At 40.9% G+C, this 16,701-nt stretch overlaps 1 protein-coding gene across 4 annotated transcripts in view; it reads left to right on the top strand.

Moving 5' to 3' along the window:
• Nucleotides 1-351: 351 nt before the first annotated feature.
• Nucleotides 352-16,701, top strand: part of RFT1 (RFT1 glycolipid translocator homolog) — a 43,746-nt gene continuing 27,396 nt past the window's right edge. The window contains exons 1-7 of one of the 4 annotated variants that reach the window (XM_072649575.1): nucleotides 352-529; nucleotides 2,732-2,817; nucleotides 3,923-4,039; nucleotides 4,546-4,735; nucleotides 5,089-5,190; nucleotides 8,427-8,561; nucleotides 16,296-16,374. In XM_072649575.1, the coding sequence (XP_072505676.1) occupies nucleotides 431-529; nucleotides 2,732-2,817; nucleotides 3,923-4,039; nucleotides 4,546-4,735; nucleotides 5,089-5,190; nucleotides 8,427-8,561; nucleotides 16,296-16,374 (808 nt within the window). In that variant the 5' untranslated portion in view covers nucleotides 352-430. The remainder of the gene's footprint in view (nucleotides 530-2,731; nucleotides 2,818-3,922; nucleotides 4,040-4,545; nucleotides 4,736-5,088; nucleotides 5,191-8,426; nucleotides 8,562-16,295; nucleotides 16,375-16,701) is intronic. The other 3 variants (XM_072649591.1, XM_072649596.1, XM_072649584.1) reach the window with 3 other exon arrangements.

The following is a 16,701-nucleotide window of genomic DNA, read 5'->3' on the forward strand; positions in this document are numbered from 1 at the left end:
CTCCATCCCGACATTCCCAGCATTCTCTCCGGCTGTCCCTCAGGCCTCCTGGCTTCCCTGGCTCCGGACACTAGTGACGTGACCCCGGTCCGGCTCCTGCCCCCTCCGCCAGGCTGGACGCCCGGACTGGCCGCAGGCAAAGGGAGGCGGCGCCTCCTTGGCACTCGCTGTCTAAGTGACTTTGGGGCTTCTCTGGGCCTCGGTTTCCTCCTCTGTTGGGGAGATGCATCACGCAGCCCGAACGGCCTCTTCCACGAAAGTAAAACTGCGCAGGCGCTGTGAGGACCCCTGGGCCCCGCCCCCCTTCGCGGCCCTCGCCAATCAGCGGGCCGACCGCTGCGTGACGCCATCTACGCGCGACGGAGGGAGGGCGGGGCGCGGGCGGCGCACGGAGTTTCCTGGTAACTGGTGGCGCGGGGACGCGGAGGGGATGCGCGGCCCGGAGGTCCCGGGAGGCCCGGATCCTCGGGCGGGTTCGGAGGTGCTGGGCCAGGCCGCCCGGCTCGCCTCCTCGGGGCTCCTGCTGCAGGTATCGCGCGCCGCCCCAGGACGCGCCGCGGCCCTTGTCCGCCCCTGCTGGGCCCGGCCCGGAGCATCCCCGGGAGCCTTCCCCCGTGTATCTTGGCGGGGAGGGAGCCTTCGAGCGAGCTGGGCCCCCTGGGTTCCGTTCCCCATTGGGGGCCTCAGCGCCCTCGTCGGGGCAGCCGCCACACCTGGCGTCAGGAAGATCCGAGTTCAAACGCGGCCCCAGACACGCGCGAGCTCCGGGTGACCGTGGGCTGGTCACTTGTCCGCTCCTCTGTAAAAAGGGGATAACCCAAGTAGCGCCTCCCTGCCTCCCAGGGGGTCGCGAGCGCCCGCAGTAACCCGGAGCTGGAGGGGCCCCCCTTTTACACGGCCCCCCCCCCGGAAATGGGCATTCCTCTCCTGTTAAACTGACAAGGAAACTCCGACTCGGTGAGGCTGACCCCTTCGTAAAGTGGCTGCGGAAATGAATTAAGAAATGAACCCCGTGGATACGTACAAGTTAGGTCAGGTTTTTAAACCCCCAGATCCATCGGATAAAGAATGTGCAGGCGGTCCCCTGGACCTCCAAACACACGGAATTGTGGGAAGCGCGCTTGGTGCACCTGGTTTTGTTTTATCCCAGGTGTTAGAGCCAGGCAGGACCTCACCTTCCAGCGCTGAGGCCGGAGGATGGTTCGGTCCTTGGTCAGCCGCACCAAGCCCCCTCTCTTTCCTTCCTCAAAAATTCCATTTCTCTATTAATGCGCTTACATCCTAATCTAAATTTAGTGGTCAGTTGTTCCTTACAGAGCGCCAAGAGTTGTTTAAGAAGCATTCGATTAGGGTGTGTCTCTTAGATGAGAGGTACAAGGTCAGTATCGAAGGAAGGAGGGCCAGGGACGCACGAGCCTTTCCCTGCTCCCATTCATCTGCCTGGATCCTCTAGAGCTAGAGGGCTGGGGAGTGACACCCCTTGCTCTCTTTGTACCCACAAGGTGTTTAGCTCCTGCGTTTCCGTGAAATCGTAGTTGATTTTGGGGACGGAATGTCGATACATGATCTTACAAAAAGAACAATACTTAGCATTCTTAAAGGGCCCTTGCCCATTCTTGTATGGTTTCTCAGCTTCTCCTGTGGAAATGGCGGTGATGGCTTTATATTTAAACCCACAATTTTGTGATTCTTGATTGAGCATCTGTTAGTGCTTCTGCCAGTGGGGGGTGGGGTGGGGAGGAAGAGAAAGGGGGAAGACTAACACTTCTCATTTATATGGTGATCTGAGCTTTTTCAGATTGCTTGCATGTCTGACATTTACCGCGATCCTCAATATTAACCCAGTAAAAGAACCAGGACAGTTAATTTGCCCTGTTTTACAGAAAGGGAACTGAAGCTCCAAAGGAAGGGATGTATTGAAGAAGAGAGAGTGAAAACGTTATGACCCTTAATCCGACTCATTTATTGATTTATCTGCTTGGGTTTTTTGTTTATTGATTTAGCTAGACTTTGTGTCTCAGAGTTAGGAATCGAACCGGGACTTCCTGGCTCTGGAGTCAGCTCCCTGTCTGCTGAGAGATGCTCCACTGTCCTCAGACAAATACTTTTCATTAAAGGCTTTTAAGCAACAGTGTTTTGTTACTTTGCTTTAATTGTCATACTTTTCTTTTAAATTTTTCAAAATGTTTGATTTATTTCACCTGAAGAACAAAATGAGTTAGGTCAGTGCCAGATATTGAGTTAGAAAGATTGAGATATTCCAAATCCCTATTTTTATTTTCTTTTCAAGTAAAAACATATTAAGTGGCTCATCAGACTCATTAATTTAAACTACAGCCACGCCAACTCAGCGATTTCTGTCTTTCTTTTTATTGAGCTGGCTAAGCCCCACTGTATCTGAAATACTTTATGTATTATATTTATAAACAGAATACTGCTTTTCAGTTAGAGGGAATGCCAGTATGGTTCTAGAACTAGGTTTCTCTTCCTTGCCTTCCTTTTTACCTAAAATAACCATTTACTATCCCTATGATGGCATTTTCTGTAAACTGAGAATGCTTTAAAATACTTTCCAGGGCACCTTTTCATACCTCCTCACAGGGGTGTTTAGGAAGAAAATATAAATCCACCTTATGTTATTTGCATGATTTTAGTGCAACTGCATCTTTGTTTATAGGACAGCAACTTCAGTGTTATCAGGATGGTATTCTGACGTTCCTTTGTTTTATAGGTGTTGTTTCGTTTGATTACCTTCGGTTTGAATGCATTTACACTTCGATTTCTTTCAAAAGAAATACTTGGAATAGTCAATGTAAGGTAAATAGAGACATGCTTTAGCATTGTCCGTACCCAGCGTCTCCACTTATGTTTTTCCTTAGACTTTATAATAGCCTGTCATCTTCTTTCAGGAGCAGTGTATGTGCCTCCCTTGATCAGTTCTTATGTTGTGGTGGGGTTCTTGTGGTTTTTCTTTGCCTGTTTGTTTGCTTTACTGTTGTGGTCATGAAAAGCCATGACTGCGGAGTAGCTGAGAAAATCATTGATTTTAGTTTGAATGGACACATGAATTGTTTTCCCTGCCAGGTATTATGTTTTGTGTGCTTTCAGAGCCCCATAGGGAATTTGAGGAGGGGAGGAAAACGTGTGGAAAAAGTCCCATGAGGGTTGATTTCTGTAGTGGGGAAAGATAGTGATTTGTTTAATCACAGGGCCAAGTAGCTAGTCTACCATCTTTTTTATATAATTATAATGAGTGAGGAACAATTGGAATAAAATAGTCTTTAGAGCGTCTGTGTCTCCACTTTTGTTACTACGGCATAGCCTTCCCTTGGTTTGCTAAAAGATAGCAAACTTCCGAAGAGAACTGCTCTTCTGCCATCTGGCTTTTGCCACCCCCTCCCTCTATTACAGAAAGGAAACCAAAGATATGTTTAGATGGAGACAAGGACTTTTGTATCCCTCACAGCACTTAGTTTGGTCTTACGCCCAGTAAAGGCTTGCCATTAAATTGAGTTGTACTACTCTCATTCGGGTTGATAGTGTAAGTATCTGTCTGGAGCATCACTGATTCTGTAGTCTCTCTGCTGTTGACAAGAAACCCAGTGGCACCAGCGTTGCCAAGAGCACTTATAGCCAGAGAACTGAAGTGCTGGTGTCCTTTACCCCTTCATACTCAGACGTCTTTTCCCATGGCCATGAGGTCTGCAGGTTGTTGAATGGTCCTGTACTTTCCTTGAGTTTTAAAGCTGACCATGGCCTAGATGTGGCCCCTAGGAAAATTCTGATGGTGACAACTGTCTTCTCCTCTGCACTTCACCAGTTGTAATGGAATCTTATTTTGTCATGGTACTGGCAAAGCCCCAGGAATTATTATTGTGAAGAAACAAGCGGGATCATGCTGCCACCTGTTTTTCTTCTTTAGGCTAACATTGCTTTACTCGACTGTCACCTTCTTAGCAAGAGAGGCATTCCGCAGGGCGTGTCTGAGTGGGAGTACAAACCGAAATTGGAGCCAAACAATCAACCTCTTATGGCTGACGTAAGTTGTGATTTGGTGGAGAAAGAAAGCTTAATCAACGGAGGTATCTGATTGTTTGAGAAAACTGATTAAATAGTCATTAATATTACTAATTAAAACCTAATTAATTAATTAAAAACTAATTAAAACCTAAACCTGCTAAATTAAAGCCAGGTTCTTTCCGAATCTAGTTTTCACATGTAGTTTCTCAGAGCATCAGGTTGTGGCTGGAAGAAGAGAAACTTGCCAAAACGTCTGATGAGGGGGAGCATCTTTGATTGCTTTAATGTATTGTATGTTTTTGGGTTCCTAGGATTTTGTTACTAACAATGCTTTCTGTTATTTCCACATACTCCGTAAATCACAGGACCAAAATTTTTCTAGTATTTTTAATTTTCAAGTATATCTTGGAAAGTTAATTAATACAACTGAATTTCCTATATGGGTTATATTGATTTTTAAATTTGTATTATAAATTCATGATAATACTGAATTTCCTTAATGCAGATGTTTAAATTTTCTTTTAGAGTCCCCTTGGGTTTGTTTTGGTCCTTGTTCCTGGGTAGGGTCTGGTCCCAGATCCTTGAAGTGCCTGATCCTAATGTAGTTCCCAATTATGGAGTTGGAGTGGCAGCGTTTGGTCTCTCTGCGGTGATTGAACTCTTAGGAGAACCTTTCTGGGTCTTAGCACAAACACATATGTTGGTCAGGCTGAAGGTTGGTACATGATCTGCTAAGACTATTGGAACAAAATGCCAAAAGAAAGAGAAAAGGTTACTTTGGGGAGAGGGGGGCGGTTCTAGTTCTGTTCTTAAATGAGGTCCGGAAAGAAGATATCCGCATAGTCCAGGGAAAGTTCAGTAAGCGGGATTTCCCTCATTTAATATCTTAGAAGAGGGCTAGTCCAGAATTGACTTTTACCATTAGGATTTATGAAAAACTGATTTGATAAGCAAAGAAATATTGTAAATAACTTATTGTAAATAAGAAGTTTGTGCGGGATTCTCAGATTTTTCTAGCTGTCCTATTAGTTTTAGTCTGAGGTTAATCTTTTAAAAATGTTTTTGCAGGTGATTGCTGAAAGTTTGTCAGTCATCCTCAGATGTGTTTTCATAGCTGTTCTAGTCGTGTGCTTGCCTCACTGGGGACTTTACATCTTTTCTCTTGCCCAGGTGAATTTCATAGCTTTTTAGATTTTTGTATAATAGCCATTTTTAAAAATTTTCTTCTTTTTTCATGTCGTTTATTCTTAGTTGATTAAAATAAATAATCCGTGTCCCAAGAATCTTCAAAAAGAAGGCTCATAGAAATGTTAGACTGTTAGTTTTGCTGGTATTTCATCTTTGGCTGTTATCTCTATGGGCTTCTAATGGCATTAGAAGCACAGAAACTCCAGGTGCTTCCTGGTAACCTGGTGTGTTCTGCAAGCCTGGCCTGTTTAGGAATTTTAAATAGGGGAGAAAGGGAAATAGGGACCCAGGGAAGGCTTCCTTCAAAGCAGTGAACTCAGAATCAGATTTTCTTTAACCACTTAATGAATTGGCACATAGCCAGTGCAAGGGCTGAAACAAGCCAGGAGAATACGCCTCTATGTAAAATACTTTTTGATTATCTTGATCTTATCTTTGATCATCTCTGATTATCATATTATCATATTTTGCAGTGGGTTTTTCCTTTAAAAACAGTAAGGCTGGTGGAGAGGGAAAAAATCAGATTGAATTTCTGTTTCTTTCTTGGGATTTTGTACAAGTTCTTGTGAAATAGGTAGAACTTCCAAGTTAGTTTTATCCTCATCTTAAACCTTGTCTTTAATAAGTTAACCTAAGATTTTTCTAAATGTATGTACCCTTACCTTAAACATTTTTTCCTTAGTGTGCATTCTGATTATGTTAATTTTAAATCTTAAATTCTCCTGCTTATTCCACAAACACTTTGAAAATTTTTGGCTAGTACAAGGGAAGACATTTTATTATAACATTTTGAATAATAATTTCAATTTCATCTATATTTATTGATAAAATGGCAGAATATTGGGTTTAATTCAGAAAGCATTCATTAAACACTTACTTGGTAAAAGCACTTGCTGTGTGAGCCAAAAGTAGGTTTTTAAAAAATATCCCTTGTATCTTGACTTTACAATTAGTACTTAATAGAAATTAAAAATTATTAAGTTTGATAAAAATTGAAAATTAAAGAGTTACTGGTTTTGAAAATGGAAAATTGATGGTCAGAATGAGAATTCTTTTGAGATGTTATATTCATCAGCCTTTGAATCACTACTTGTGACTTATGAAGTGACAATTGACCTCTGAATCCCAGAAAAATGCTTTTTTGACCACGGTTGGCCAAAAACATATGCAAGATTGCACATAAAATTGAAATGAAAGAATTTGAAGGACATGAATATGGGTTGCAAAAGGTAACCCTCTGGCAGCTACCTTCCCAGAACCTCTTCAAGGTCTCACTTAGGTTCCACCTTTTCTACAAAGCCTATTTAACCGCTGCAGCCCCCACTCTAGCATGGATTGTCTCTATCACTCGTTTGACACCTATCGTCTATTCCTTTATAATTTAGTTTGTTATCTTTTTAAGGTGTACAAGCTCTGACTCCCCAACGTGCACCCTTCTCTGAGAGCAAAGACCACTTGTGTTGTCCACTGTGCCTACCCTGAGGCTCTGCACGTAGTAGGCATTTAATAGAGATTTCTTGATAGTTTGGTTGGTCATGCTTGATTAGAAAAGGCAAAACTTTAGTGCTGTCTTCTGTTTTTCAGTTTTGTGAAACAGTTCCTTGAATAGCTCTGTTGGACAGGACCACACCCTGGCATATAAAGCTATTTTTAGGGAAGGCATGGCCTTCTTGCTTGTTTCAGCCTTACTCAGGCTATATGCCAATTCACTAAGCAGTTAAATAAGAGCTGATTCTGAGTTCCCTGCTTTACAGGAAGCTTTCTCAGGGTCCCAGTTTTCCTTTCTCCTCCATTTAGGATTCCTCTCAGGGATTCTACTGGGTTACTCTGTAAGTTCAGAAAGAAACATCACACTTCCATATACCGGTGGAGCCGCCACCTCCACCCCTGCCCACTACAATGATGTAAACTCACTTTCACCCAACTGCCTCTTTCCTTTTCTCAAACTAATTCTCTTACTTGTTCCCAAGTATTAGTAGCAAATGTTTAGTAAAATACACAGTAATTAAGATACATTGTGTTTCAAGTGTTCATAGGCTTTGCCCACTTCTCTGTGTTTCTCAGTCCAGGGAAATTGCAGCCTACCACTGTGAGCACTTAGGACACTTTTAGTAAAGCTGTATCTGCCTCTAAGATAATAGAAAGGTGGAAGGGTTGGAATTTTCTCTTTATCATATTTTTCCCACATTCAGGTTTCTGTGTCCCTAAGAATTGACTGGAGGTTCTTTTGTTAAGGTTGGGTAAAGCAAAAAAGCCTGTTGTGGGAGAAGGTTTTTCTCTTTCTCTTTTTTTTTGGCTGAGGCCTCCATAGTATCAGGGGCATCACTGGAGTTCTCCCTTGGAAAGGCGGAGATGGAGATAGTGCCCCTATTCTGACAGCTGCCGTTCGATTCTGTTCTCAGTGGGAAAAGGGAGCAAGTAAGCACTTATGAAAGCATGCTTTCTCTCCCCTCACCCAGCCTGAGAACAAACATTCTTGCCTGCACCTCCTGGCTGGCCCCTGTAGCTGGTCTTTGTCTCCAGGATGGGTGGAGGGAGGAGGGACCTTTCTTATCAGCCCTCCTCCCATCCTGCCAACTGTGTACTTGAGAGGAGGAGAGAGGAGAGGACTGGCAGCTTCTCTGCAAATAAAGCAGATGTGGGGTCTTTTTGGTAATCATAAATTCCACAGATTTCCGGAATTTATGGAAAGTACTCCTATAAAGGTAGACAATCCCCAGGCCTCCGTACAATCAGGCACTCCCAGGCAGAGCAATTGTGAATGCCCACAATGTACTTTTTGGGTGGTGTAACTGAACTACTCTGTCCAAACACTCATCCAGTTAGTCTGTTATCTAATATTGCTGTGGGGCTTTGAGTGGTGGTAATGTTGGAAGCTGTTCCTTCTAAAGTTACTCATGTCATTTTGGCTAAGCCAAAGTTAGGACATTTCTCACTGTTCTGCAGTGTTCGTGGGTGCTATTGAACAGTGCCCATGTCATTTTCTGTTGGGTATAGCAGTTCTCTATTGAAGTGATTGTTTTATCAATGACAAACTGAATGAAGATGTATGATCAAGGATCACTGATGAAGAATTCTATGGAATCTTTAATAACAATTTTATTTCCTGATTGACATTTGAAGTTAAATTTAGCAGATGCAGCAACCTGATCTTATTTTAGTTTGAAAAACCATTTTGTTTAAATTTAGGAAATCCACTTTTCTCTTTTCTTCCCCAGCTTTTGTATACCACTGTTTTGGTGTTGTGCTATGCCATTCATTTCATGAAGTTAATGAATTCCCAAGAATTAACGAAGAAGTCTCTTCCGATTTCAAGAATGACTGATCTCTTACCTCACATCACATCAAATAGGGTAAATAACCAAAGTTTGCCTTCATCTTCACTTTAATCATAGGCACTTGTTCCATCCTTGAGAGAAGGAAACTAGAATTGGTTTACCCTTGTAATTAAGTCAGTCTATTCCTAACTTGACTTTAGCCTTGACTCTGTTGGTTATAGAATGACAAAGGAAGGCCAGAAAAATAATGTTACTTTATTGAAGTCTAGGCCTGACTTTACCAAGGCACTGAAAGTATCTACTAGGATTATTTGTTAAATATGAACAATTCCTTCCTTATTTGGGACATTTGAAATTCTAGATATTGATGTTTGAGAATAAAATGGAGTCTATTTCTGTTCAGATCTCTGCCTTATAGTTCACTTAACTATTAATAATTGTGGTTTCAGAAGTCATAAAATTCCAGAGTTTGAAGGGACCTCAGAGGTCATTTAGTCCAAATCCCTCCACAAAGCACAAATCCTCTATATACCATCCCCAGCAAGAGATGGATTTAGAGTTTCTCCTTAAACATCTCCAGTGATAGAGAACTGTCTGTATTCCTTAGTATGCCCCTCACCCTCACCCTCACTTCTCCCCAAGGTGGCCCATACCACATTTGTTTAGACTGTATTAAGTGCAAGGCATTTTTCATTAATTTGAACCCCAGAGTGCCTCTTTATAATTTCTACCATTTAATATTATTTCTTCTCTCTGGGTCCGAGTGGAACAAACCCAGTCCCTTTCCCACAGGGCAGTCCTTCATATACTTGAAGACCCCTCTCAGGCCCCTTTCCCCCCAGTCTTCTCCAGCTAAACAGGATTTTTCAACTTAGAATCCTATGCCATGGTTCTGGGTCCTGTCATCATCTTGCTCCATCTTCTCAATGATCCTTTTAAACTGTAGACCACAGCATACCAGATCTGGTCTCACCAGGGCACAGGGAAGTCAGACCATCATTTCTCTCACTGTAGAAACTATCCGTCCGTCTGCAAAGCCTAAGATGGCATCAGCTTTTCTGGATGCTGTAACTTGCTGCTGACTCACTCTGAGCTTTCAGTTCCCTAAAACCCTTACATTTTCTTTTCACACAGGCTGCTGTTTAGCTTCACCTCCCCCATTTTGTACTTTATTTGTACAGATTTTTTTTTAAAATCTCAGTGGCCTTTTGTTTATCCCTATCATATTTCATTTTGTCAGCTTTAGCCCATGAGTTCAGTCTGCCAGGATCCTTTAAAATCCTCTTTTTGTCATCTAAACCACTAGCCATCCCTCCCAGAGTTTTGTCATTTGTATATTTGATAAGCGTACCACCTGTTTATTCATCTATCTTACTGAAAAATGTTGAATGAGACAAGGTCAAGGACATGGCACTCAATTAGAGAAATCTCTTCTGGTTGATTCATTAATCAATTTTGAGAAGCCATTTAACTGTACCATTATCAGGTCGACTTCTTCCTCTGGTCCACAAGGATATCCTGAAAGACTTTGTCATATTCTTTGCTGAAATTAACATGTGCTTTGTTAATGGCATTTCCATCTTTATGTTTGCCATGATCCCTCAGTCTTCCAGTAGCAGCGCAACAATCATATTTGCAAATTCTTTCCATACTTTGGGATATAGTCATTATTCCAGGTGATGTGTACTTAAAATAAAGGTAATTAGGTACTCTCTGAACATTTGTTTACTTCTCTTGAGTTTCAGTTCCTTATTAGCAATTTTTATTTTGCTATTACTGGTCTGAAGGTCATTAGTTGAGAAAAATAGAAGCATAATACAGTTGAACAGTCTCCCATTCGGCTGATCTTTTCTCATCCTCCCTTCTCACCTGCCTTTCCCCTGAGCAGATGTCCTGTCCCTTCTGTGTTCTTACTGTTGATCATTGGCATTGCTTTAAACGGCTTCTTTTGCTATATTTAACGTTTATTACATATCTCAGTTCATAATGTACTTTTTCCTTCCTAACACTGTTCTTCTAAGACTTTGCCACTTTTAACACCTGCTCATTCTCGCCTCTCACGAATGCCCTTTTAAAGGCAGCCAGTCAGTGAATGTGTGTGGTGGCAGGCGTGCCCTTCGGTGGCCGTCTCATCCCATATTAGGTTCCATTAGAACTCCCTAAGCATTGATGACCTCTCATCTCTTAGAGTTTGGGGGACATTGTTTGTCTCTATGTTGTCTAGATTTTGCCCTGCATGTTTCTCCCTCACTAGCTCCCCACCTCCAGTTATTCTTTATGACAAATAATTTTTTAAAAAATAAGAGAAAAAAATCAGCAAAAACAATCCAGATCTCAAGAAAATCTGTTACTATACACAGGGCTCCGCCCCCATCTCCTCATATTTTTTCTTGGGGCTCGATACTTTGGAAATACTCACTTTCAGTTGTTTTGTTCTGCTTCTTTCTGTTTATGTTGTTGAAATCATCGGTTATGTTATTTTCTTATTTCTGCTTCCTTCATGTTGCGTCTGTTCATATAAATCTTCTCTGTAGTCATCACCATGTTTATAATTTTCTGTAACAGTGATATTTCATTACATTCATGCACCAACATTTGTTTAGTCAATACCCAGCCAATAGCCTTTGACTTTGTTTCCAGTTCTTCATTACTATAGAAGTGATGATATAAATATTTTTTCATTCTTGATGTTTATTTGTTTATTTTTAGTTTTCAACATTTATTTCCACAAAATTTTGAGTTCCAAATTTTCTCCCCTTCTCTTCTCACCCCCACCCCATAATGCCCTGCATTCTGATTACCTCTTTCCTCAATTTGCCCTCCCCTGTATCATACCCCTCCTTTCCCTTGTCCCCATCCTCTCTCCTTTCTTGTAGGGCAAGACAGACCTCTATACTCCATCACCTGTATTTCTCATTTCCCAATTGCATGCAAAAACAATTCTCGACATTCGTTCCTAAAACTTTGAGTTTCAACTTCTCTCCCTTCCTCCCTCCCCACCCATCCCCACTGAGAAGGCAAGTAATTCAATATAGGCTGTATATGTGTAGTTTTGCAAAAGACTTCCGTAATAGCCATGTTGTGTAAGACTAACTGTACTCCATCCTATCCTGCCCCACATTTATTCTACTCTCTCTTTTGATCTTGTCCCTTCCCTACTCCCTCCTCCCATTTGCCCTCCCTTCTATCATCCCCCACACACACCACTTATCACCCTCTCCCCTACTTTCCTGTAGTGTAAGATAGATTTTCATACCAAGTTGAGTGCGCATGTTATTCCCTCCTTAACCCAAACGTGAAGAGAGTAAACTTCACCTTCTCCCTCTCACCTCCCCACTTCTCTCCTCCATTGAAAAAGCTCTTTCCTGCCTCTTTTATGAAAGATAATTTGCCCCATTCCATTTCTCCCTTTCTTCTCCCAATATATTCCTCTCTCACCCCTTTTATTTTTTTTAGATATCATCCATTCTTATTCAGCTCACCCTGTGCTCTCTGTCTATATGTGTATGTGTATGTATATGTGTATATGTATATGTATGTATGTATATGTGTAATCCCTCCAACTACCCAAATACTGAGAAAAGTCTCAAGAGTTACAAAATTATCTTTCCATGTGGGAATGTAAACAGTTCAGCTTTAGAAAGTCCTCTATGATTTCTCTTTCCTGTTCACCTTCTCATGCTTCTCTTGATTCCTGTGTTTGATTTTCTATTCAGTTCTGGTCTTTTCATCAAGAATGCTTGAAAGTCCTCTATTTCATTGAAAGACCATTTTTCCCCTGAAGTATTATACTCAGTTTTGCTGGGTAGGTGATTCTTGGTTTTAATCCCAGTTCCTTTGACTTCTGGAATATGATATTCCACGCCCAAGATCCCTTAATGTAGAGGCTGCTAGATCTTGTGTTATCCTGATTGTATTTCCACAATACTGGAATTGTTTCTTTCTAGCTGCTTGTAATATTTTCTCCTTGACTAGGGAACTCTGGAATTTGGCCACAATGTTCCTAGGAGTTTCTCTTTTCAGGTCTCTTTCAGGAGGTGATTGGTGGATTCCTTGAATACTTATTTTGCCCTCTGGTTCTAGAATATCAGGGCAGTTTTCCTTGATAATTTCATGAAGAGTGAGGCCCAGGCTCTTTTTTGGATCCCATAATTTTTAAGTTGTCTCTCCTGGATCTGTTTTCCAGGTCACTTATTTTTCCTGATATAAACATTTTGTTGTGTATGGAGTCTTCCTGTTTATTGGCTTTCTCCTTGAGGTTCATGCCTGTTAGTGGAGTCTCTGGTTCAGATCACAGGGTTCTACCTGTCTTCTGCCTAAAATCTTGTTAACCTCTTCCTTAAAGTTTTGGGTATGTGGCAGACGGTGCCTGCTGCTTTCTTCATGTCAGGAATTCTAAACTTGCATGGTCACTCCCTCCTGAGGTTCCCAGTGTTTCTAATCCATGGCTCATTTCCTCTTTATTGGTCAGATTCAAGTCTAAAGTAACAATTTCCCTAATCCTTTCTTCCATCTTTTGAAAGGTGCATCCTTTGAGTACCTCTCCACATAATGGTGCTGTTTACTGTTTGGCATCATTTACGTAATTGTCGTCCTAATCAGCTGGTTTCTGAAGGATGCTTTGGTGAAGGCTCTCCTCAACTAGTCTGTTTTCCTTTGCTGTCCTCTTTTTACCTTTGTTTTCTAGAAGTAGAACAGTTAGTTATATGGGGCAGAGTGAGGAAGGGATTTGCACTTACTCTTTTTTCTTAGTTCCTGAAAAAGGTAAAAGAACATACAGAGTTTAGCCCCCAAGAGTTCTTGAATTCTCTTGTAAAGCTTTCTATGAGCAAACAGGTATTTATTAAGGTATTCTTAAGGTATTTCTTAAACTTATTTTATTTATATGAAAATATTCCAAACCAAATGGCTCTTATATACCTTGTCTGATTCCTTAGAATGCTTCTCTTTTCACCTGAAAGAAAATAAGAAAGTACAGGTTCTTTTTGATCTCATTTTTTTCATCAGGCTCTGTTTTCTTTTATCACACTTAAGTCAAGAAACTATTCTGTAAGGTTTCAGTGATATTAATCATGCCAGGAACCTCTAATTCACACCAGCAAGTCAATTCTGAAGATACTAAAAAAGTTCTCAGTAGTATGACTAACCCACCTATGTAGTACTCAACAAAAACTACCCAGCTAGTAAGGCTCATGGAAATAATTCTTCCTTAAGGATCTGCCCAGAAATGCAATATGGCAAATGTTTTCAGATGGGAGTGATAGAGCAGATAGCACTATTCTGTCACGAAGTGAGCAAAGCCAGAAAATAAGAGGTAAATAAAGTGAGAAGTGGGAATTTGGGTAAACAAAAGAATATAAGGCAATTTGGGAATTTTACAATAAAAATTTACTTCATGAAATTGTCTGAACTGGTTATTTTGTGAGGGTTTTTTTTTTTTTTAAGATTGAGAATTTCCTCCTAGGACAGTTTAAAAACATCAAAGAATGTTATATCTAGAACAAAAATCTGAAGTAGAATTATTACACCCTACTTCTTGTCCTTTGAATTCCATATTAATACATTAATGAAATTAATAAAGTCATTGGAATTTAAAATTGTTTCTGCCTGTGAAACTCAGATTTTTAAAAAGTTTTTAATTTTAGGGGTCATGGTAAAAGAACACTGGCAGCAGCATGAACCCGAAGGCCTATGAAAATTCTCTAGGAAAAAAAAAATTCTTTAGAACATTTGGCCTTTATAGAGAGAACCTAGTTAATAAGGCTGTCCTCAAGGAGAGAGGCGTTTGAGAGTAGGTATGGGCTGACTTCAGCTGTAAAGCACCTTGACCCTCTGACTTCTAGTTCTCGGACTTTTCCTAACTTTTATGCAGATCACATTTCTTTTCCCAATACCTCTCTTTCTTCATGGATAAAATGAGGCTGGAGAATGTCATGTGGGTCAGATGCTCCCAAGTGTGGGCCCTGTGAGATGGACATCTCTCTGAAATGCTAAGGAGTGCAAGCCTTCTTCCTTCCTTTCTCTCCTGACAAGTCACTCAGAATAGCATGAAGAAAAATTCACTTTCTTCTTCCTCTCCCATGCTACTTATCAGAAGCCCTAGAGTGAAGTCCAACCTTGGATTCAATTTCTTTTGTGTTTAATGAGTATGTTGGAAACATTAAATGGTGAGGCCATTCCCTCCAAACCATAAGTCTACTTAAACAGAAGAAAGTCAACCTTACATCAGAACTTTTGAATGAAATGCACTAAAGGAGGGCATTGTTTCTTTACGTGGTCATTCCTATTTCACACTACTCTAAAGCTCTTGAAAGCTTGATATACTATGATAGTTTTTACATTTTAACAGGAAGTTGAACTATAATTTGCTTAAGAAGAAAGTTACTCTACAGATTCCGGATATTACAGTCGTTCCCTGTTTTTATTAAAGAGTCTTATGTGAACACATCTTACCACCCTAAAGTTTAATGTTTATCTAAAGAAGACATAACTACACTGCTGTGGTAGTTAAGATAGCTGAGGCATTTGGGTCTGGTGAGAAGACTTCATTCCTTTAGACAAAGTACCCTGCGGTTGAGCATCAGTTAGCAGCACTCATTAAGCTTCTACTCTGTGCTGTGGTAAGGAGATAAATTAAAAAGGTGGATGTTCACATGGAGGAAACAATAAGGACATAAAAACATGCAACATAAATAAAAAGTCAGTGCCTACAAATGCTTGGGTCTCTCTAGTTTAAATCCGTATCATCCTGCTGCATATTCAACCACAGAGAAAAAGGCCCCGGGGGGGCTAGCTGATTTTAGAGGGACCCAATTTCTCATTTGCCTTCTAGGATTCTGTTGAATGCATAGAACCAGTGAGGTTGTTAGAACTTACCTCCCTCTCAAGAATCCCTCTAGCCTGCTGTGCTCAATAAACGTAAACCTGTGTCTGAAGTATTTTTCGCTGCGTGGAGACTGAGATCAAGTAGAGATCAGTGTTGTTGACAGTCCATAATTTAGGCTATGACCGAAGAAAAGCTCTGTACTGACTCCTTACATTGTGCCATAAAGATCATGATTCCTTTGGTTTAGCAGTGAGAGGTTTTGGTAGATTGTAAGTAAAAGACTCAGCAGCCAGTCGGTGAAAAGGTCAGGCTGAAGTATAAATATGGCAGAAATGGTTATCTGCAAGTTTGAGCCCATGAGCTCTTGTTTATTGGAGACATGGGGGCTCTGGCAGTCGGGAGAACATTGCATCGCATGCCGGTCATTGTGCCAGTTTTGGTTTTGTAAATCTTTGTTAATAAGGGAAGGCTCAACAAATGAGGGGGAGAGCCATATTCAGAAACGAATGCAATAAACACGAAAGCGGCAATAAAACTTTAAATAGAACTGTACATGCAGCCTCACGACTTCACATCTTGTCAACAGCGAGGGAAATCAAAGAAAGTACTTGGTGTTTATTGATTGTGGGGAATGTTAGATTGAATGAAGTGTTGCTGATTCACTCTTGGGATCTTTTGAAAGAAGTGAAGCAATTTCCCAACTGTCATCTACGTATGGATATTTTGATAGGCTTCTTGTAAGGAGGCTGCCAAGATGGAAGAGTTCATATTTATATTTGATAATGGGCACAATTCAATCTGGCAGTTATTGAGTACCTACTGTGTGCTCAGCATTGACTGAAGAATTGGGTAGAGATAGAAGGAAGGGTGCCCTTGTGGGATTTAAGAATTTGTAGGTTGTAGCCTAAAGGAGATATCACTCCCTCTGTTAGTACATCGTATAAAACCAAAATTTTAAATCCCTTTTTCTTTCTACCCTGCAGACTTTTGTTAATTGGAAAGAGGCTAAATTGACATGGAGTTTCTTCAAACAATCCTTCCTGAAACAGATTTTGACAGAAGGTAAGTAAAATAAGTAGCTGTCATGGAGCCATAGTTTGATTTGGATAACAAATCAGAAGGGGAAGTTTCCTAGGACAAGAAGTAATCAAATGAACAAGTTGTTTAGTATTTCTCAGTGGAATTTCTGAAAGACAGATTTTAAAGGAAGTAAAATGTAACAACAAATAGAGGTTCTTGTTTAACTGACTTCCCAAAATTGCAGATTTTTGGAGCTGGAAGGAACCTCTAATCCAACTTTTGCCTCAGAAGAAATCCCCGTTACAGTGTGATCTTGGGTTGCATTAAAAGAAGTTTTGCTTCCAGGAGGAAGGAGGTAACAGTCCTAGT

The sequence above is a fragment of the Notamacropus eugenii genome, chromosome 1, assembly GCF_028372415.1.
Source record: "Notamacropus eugenii isolate mMacEug1 chromosome 1, mMacEug1.pri_v2, whole genome shotgun sequence".
Lineage (NCBI taxonomy): Eukaryota > Metazoa > Chordata > Mammalia > Diprotodontia > Macropodidae > Notamacropus > Notamacropus eugenii.